The sequence below is a fragment of the Microtus ochrogaster genome, unplaced genomic scaffold, assembly GCF_000317375.1.
Source record: "Microtus ochrogaster isolate Prairie Vole_2 unplaced genomic scaffold, MicOch1.0 UNK124, whole genome shotgun sequence".
Classification (NCBI taxonomy): domain Eukaryota; kingdom Metazoa; phylum Chordata; class Mammalia; order Rodentia; family Cricetidae; genus Microtus; species Microtus ochrogaster.
The window spans coordinates 596,742-603,042 of NW_004949222.1; the positions used below are offsets into that span (position 1 = coordinate 596,742).

The 6,301-nt window shown below is 38.8% G+C and overlaps 1 protein-coding gene across 1 annotated transcript in view; it reads left to right on the forward strand.

Annotated features, from left to right (window-relative positions):
- The window catches only part of LOC101983333 (adhesion G protein-coupled receptor E4), a 43,796-nt gene that overhangs the window by 30,238 nt on the left and 7,257 nt on the right, over positions 1 to 6,301 (forward strand). Inside the window, exons 11-12 of the mRNA XM_013355394.1 lie at positions 3,908 to 4,143; positions 6,042 to 6,108. Coding sequence (XP_013210848.1) covers positions 3,908 to 4,143; positions 6,042 to 6,108 — 303 coding nt within the window. The remainder of the gene's footprint in view (positions 1 to 3,907; positions 4,144 to 6,041; positions 6,109 to 6,301) is intronic.

The window sequence follows — 6,301 nt, forward strand, 5'->3', positions numbered from 1 at the left end:
TGATGAGGGAGGGGGAGGGAAATGGGAAGTGGTGGTGGGGAAGAGACAGAAATCTTTAATTAATAAATAAATAAATTAAAAAAAAATATATATATTGCCTGCCTGGTTATATTCTGTTAAGCCATTGGCTGAAAGCAGCTTCTTTATTCATTAACCAACAAAAGCAACACATATACAGAAGGACCTCCTATACCAATGCATGATGAAAATTTCAGTTCTCTATCTGTGTAGAATTGAAGGAGTTTGGGTATTTGATCATTTTGGAACTGAAAGCATTCCAAACATCAATGTTCCCTGACGATGTTCTTGGTGTCTGTGGTGTCTGTGGTTCTTATTCCTGGTCTGTCACCTTTCTTCTCTACCAGTCCATCCAGAATACCATGGACATGTGCAGTGCATGAACCCGAGTGCACAGGTGTGAGCAGTTATGTATAAATGTAGCCAGAGCAAGTTGTCAGATACCTAGCTCTATTATATCCTCATTACCTTGAGATACAGCCTCTCACTAAATCAGGAGCTTGCCATTTTGACAAGGGTGGATGACCAGAGAGTTTTGGGGATGTACCTGCCTCTCCAACCCCATTATGTTGGGACTGTTGGCATCTATGGTTATGTCCAACTTTTATGTGGTTGTTGGAAATTTGAACTCATATCCTTATGTTTGCAAAGCAAGTGCTCTTGCTCACCGAGTCATTTCCCAAGCCACAGCTAAGTTTAATATCTGTGAATATAGGTAAACAGATTTGAAGTATTCCAGTTCTTCGTCTACATGGTAAAGATATCTCTGTCATTATTTATATGCAACTTTGAAGTCACCCTTTAGTCCCAATAGAAAATGGTTAAAATAAAATATCCGCTAAAAGAGGAAGTATATATGCATCAAACCAGGGATGCATACAATTTCCTTTCATACTCTACTTGTTAGAATCCTTCCACTTGGCCACAGCAAACTATAGGGCATGCTGGGTAATGCAGCCCTTTCAAACCCTACCAGACTCCAAAATCAGGGTTATGATTAGAGGTTTGAAGTGACTGACAGTTGATTTTCTACACTGCTTTGTAGGTGATTCTGAATTCTTCATCCTAGTTGCTGTTTGAACTTGTTGAAGTGACTTCTCACTTTTATAATGCAGGAAAATATAATTATTGCATCGTTTTCATTGACAAATTTTGTTCAAATTGATTGTATATACAATATGTTTTTAGAAAATTCATTTCTGTTTGTTTCTTTCTTTTTTCATTAATATTAAAAATTTCCACCTCTTCCGCTCTTCCCATTTCCCCCCTCCCCCTACTCCCCCTCTCTCTCCAGTCCAAAGAGCAGTCAGGGTCCCCTGCCCTGTGAGAAGTCCAAGGTCCTCCCCGCTCTATCCAGGTCTAGGAAGGTGCGCATCCAAACAGACTAGGCTCCCACAAAGCCAGTACATGCAGTAGAATCAAAACCCAATGCCATTGTCCTTAGCTTCTCAGTCAGTCCTCATTGTCCACCACGTTCAGAGAGTCCGGTTTTGATCACATGCTCCATCAGTCCCAGTCCAGCTGGCCTTGGTGAGCTCCCAATAGATCAGCCCCACTGTCTCAGTGGGTGGGCGCACCCCTCATGGTCCTGACTTCCTTGCTCATGTTTTCTCGCCTTCTGCTCCTCATTTGGACCTTGGGAGCGCAGTCCAGTGCTCCAATGTGGGTCTCTGTCTCTATCTCCATCCATCGCCAGATGAAGGTTCTAAAGTGATATGCAAGATATTCATCAGTATGGCTATAGGATAGGGTCATTTCAGGCGCCCTCTCCTCAGCTGCCCAAGGAACAAGCTGAGGACATCTCCAAATAGACACTTTAAGGTAGTTATGTTATGGGTCATGTATTTGAATGTGCACCACAAAATCCACTTGTTAATGACTTAACCTCAAATATAATAATGATAAGGGTTGGTCCCAAAAATATAGAGGGACACAAGTGGATACTTCAAAGAAACAATGCATTTTACTATTTCAAGCATCAGCACAGCGAAATGTCTGGCTGATAAATATATTAATAACCTTAACTTGATCATCCCATTGTGTACACATATTAAAGTGAGGTAACATACCACAGAACCATATTCAATTAATAGGCATCCATTAAAATCATCATGCAAGGGCTTATTCATGTAATCAGCTACTTTGGAAGCTATAGGAAGATTGTGAGTCAGAGGCCAGCCCTGGCAACATAGTGAAACTCAAGCTCAAAATAAATAATAATACAGAAAAGTGGTGGTCCCATCAAGAAGAGATTGCTACACAGGGCTCATCCCTCATCAACTGTTCATTTTTGATATTGTTTCTGTATAGAAGGACGAGGGTTTCATTTCATTGTATATGTTTTTCTGTCATAGGCTGATGTAAAAAATGAAGTCTTCCCAGAAGTGGCCCTTTGAACTTTGACTTCCTTCCTGTTAAAGGAAGCTAAAAACATCAGTCTGTTAGTAAATATCTGGTCTTCGGTAAGGTGCTTTGCATCACTGAATAAACAGAGGCCAGATCAAGCTAATTAGCATATTCATTTTTCTAAAGATGATCATCTTGTGTGGCAAGGACACTTGAAATCTACCCTTAGCAGTTTCTGAATGCTGGGTATGATGCAAACTGATAAAGAAGTTACCTCACCTGTTTAAGGCTCTGCAAAAACAACCAAACCCCAAAGCAGACATACACAAACAACAAGAAAACCCAGAAAGCAAAACATGAGATAAAATAAAACAAAATAGGTAAAAACTCTGTCTCCACTTGCATGGTAATGATAAAAATTTCTTGGTAGAGAGGTATTTTGTTTCTTATATGTATTTGCTTTTATTTATTATCCTTATATATCTTGTTAATGTTTTCCCATAAGGATGAAGATTTTCATGTTTCCTTTTGTATTTGACAGTTTTTGATTTTAGGATCTGAATTCATACAGTGATTAGGGGAGTAATGTTACAGTTCCAACTGCAAAGTATTTGTGATACTTATGAACCACAAGCAGGTATATATTTTAAAACTCAATTTCCTAATATTTATTTCTATTATTATCTTAGTTATGATGTGTAAGCTTGGGTATCCATCTATTGAAAGTGGTTAAATCTCACCCTGAGAAAACATTCATTGTATTATGTAGCACTAATAAACAGTAAATGTTCTCTGAGGGCTCATTACCATTTTCCCTAAATACAGATCCCACAGCAAAGAGTTGATGAACACCCTTTTTTTTTCCTTTTATGTAAGACATATTCAGCTAGCAAGGAAAATAATACCAAGATGGACAGAGAGTCAATGAATGGCTATTTTCTTTTTTTCTAATTGATTTTTATTGAACTCTACATTTTTCTCTCCTCTCTGCCTTTCCCCTCCCCTTCAACCCTCCCCCAAGGTCCCCATGCTCCCAATTTACTCAGGAGATCTTGTCTTTTTCTACCTCCCAGGTAAATTAGATCTATGTATGTTTTTCTTAGTGTCCTCATTGTTTTCTAAGTTCTCTGGGATTGTGATATATAGGCTGGCTTTCTTTGCTTTATGTCTATTTTCAATAAAGTGCCCAGCATAAACAATTGCAGGTATATTCCCCTGAAGACCTCCAGGAAGCAGCACAGAGCACATGCCAGAGAGTTCTGTTTAAAGTTCCAGAGCAATGGAGTATGGATCTACAAACCCTTTACCAGTTTAAGGCATGTTCTGACAGTATCTATTCTTTGGCATTTTCTGACCTGGTAATTGATTTATGTGGAAAGTAAATTTCAATGATCAGAAAGGGCTGCTTCAATGGGCATTGTCTTCAAGAAAAGTGTTACAGATCCTGTTGAGATCTCAGGTCAACACACAGTGAATAGTAGGTACTGAGAATTGGATCAGGTACAGCCTGCATCTGTCCCACGCTCTCATTCTTTCCTCTTAGGTGCTGTGCTCCCTCATTGCAGGAATGTTGCACTACCTCTACTTGGCTTCCTTCATGTGGATGCTTTTGGAAGGGCTACACCTTTTTCTCACTGTGAGGAATCTCAAAGTAGCCAACTACAGCAGCTCAGGAAGATTCAAGAAGAGGTTCATGTATCCTGTAGGCTACGGAATTCCTGCCTTTATTGTTGCTGTGTCTGCAATAGCCAGACACAAGAATTATGGAACACATACCCAGTAAGCATAGTGTGTGTGCAAGGTGGAAATGTATAAATGTAACTTAAACATCAAACTTTTCATTGGACAAGTAACCTTCTCTTTTTATATTGTTCTTCAAACCAGCCTGTCTGCAAAATGTCTTTTGCAAATACCAGCAGTGTTGGTTTTGAGTGTCTTGTTTCATTGTTGTTGGTTGAGTTCACATTTATCCTAGCTATAACATAGAAAGCTGTCCATTCATAGCTACAATTTTTGCCCATAATATATATATATTCCAACATATATATGACAAAATAGATAATAGATACTGTTTTATTTACTTATTTTTGGTTTGTTTGAAACATGGTCTCATGCATCCCAGGTTGGCCTGGAGCCCACTGTGTAGTCAAGGACGTCTTTGAGCTCCCCATGTTCCTGACTCCATCTCCTGGGTGATGAAATCACAGGTTTTCAGCCCCACACCAAGTTTCTGCAAAGACCTGGGTTCTTTGTGTATGCAACAAGAGCACTTTCATAACTGGTCCATATCTTTTGTTCCATATTTTCTAATACTTAAAAACATAACCTAATGGAAATCCTCAGCAGCTTTGGTGTCTGATCACATTGGGAATTTTGGTAAAATGAGAGCTCCTTTAACAAATGAATCTACAGACATAAAAAAAATGAACCCAACTTCATGAAATTAAGGAATGGTCAAAGCAATTTCACAGTCTCACACTAAATTCCCATGGATTATAGTCTCCAAGAACTTTAAACAGTAGATAGATATTAACAGAAAAATGCCAAGTACTAAAGGCTGGTTTACTGCTTGTGTGTCTCTAATATAACTCCATGAAGAGCCCTACAATCAGAATAATCTTGGTACCTAAATGGTGTACAAGATTTGGAGCAGTCAAACTGTTTGCATAAAGGCAGAAATGCTAAATACCTTAGGTCTGTAGACCAAACTGTCTCTGTAGAAATCACTTCATATTTACACGGCTATGGTGAAAGCAGTCATTGATGGTATGTGAAGAAGTGCAACTGAGTCTCAGTAAGATTCTACATACAGAATATGAGTAGTTTGTAGCTGCATTTGCTACATAGTTGTAGTTTTCAACCCAAGAAGATAACTTAAGAGTGAATGTTACTGAATCCTAAACATTGGCTGTGGGACATTATAATTATTCATAGTGACATGCCAGGACCCAATTTAGAACACTCTCTGTTAGATTTTTTGACATTTTTCATGGCAAGTTGTGACAATCTTCAAGAAATAGAGTATTTTGTATATGAAATATATTTAATTTTGTCTAGTTGATTTTATCTGGAGTTAACTATTGGTTTGACTGCCTCAATATAGCTACCAGTGTATTATAAAAACTATACCTCTAGAGTCTTGACTTTTACCCCAAATTTCCATGTACATCATTCCACTTAACCCTTACTATACAGTTTGTAGATGAGAAAATTCACAAATGCCCAGGAAAAAAATTTTGACCAAATGGAGAACTGTAGAGAGATGTTTACAGATAGAGTCAATCTTACTAAGAGAAATGATTTGCAAAAATTGTTTTAAATATTTGACATTCAAAATTCCTAGAGAGTTATCTTGTATATACTGGAGAAACTACCAAAAGTCTAATGGAGAAGAAATAAGATCTTGAATTAATAACCCAAAACTGTGGAGAAATGACAGCTACTGAGTTGTAAGTACCCCGCTGTTTCTCCAGTCATCCAATCTTTCTAAAGATTTAACCACTTCCTACTTCAGACTTGAGAAAGCTCGTGCTTATTGCTCCCAGTTCACGTCAGACAAGAACATCTGAAATCCCGGTTGGAAACAATTGTTTTGCATAGTGCTAGATCAGACTTCCAGGCCGCGTGTTCAACTCCTGTAGTAAGAGAGACAACTAATCCTCATTTCCTATTCACAGCTGCTGGCTCAGCCTTGATAAAGCATTCATCTGGAGCTTCCTGGGGCCAGTGGCAGCCATTATCTTGGTAGGTGACTGCTATTAGTGGGTGTGCCTGTATTCAGTCAAAAATAGAATGCATTCCTTTCTATTGAAGTGGAACTGAGATGAAGATGTGAACCCAGAGCGCAGGCTGAGAGGCCCTTGTCCTGAATGTGTGCTCACCTCCCACTCGTCCCTCATGTGCTCATCATCTCCCACTCGTCCCTCATGTGCTCATC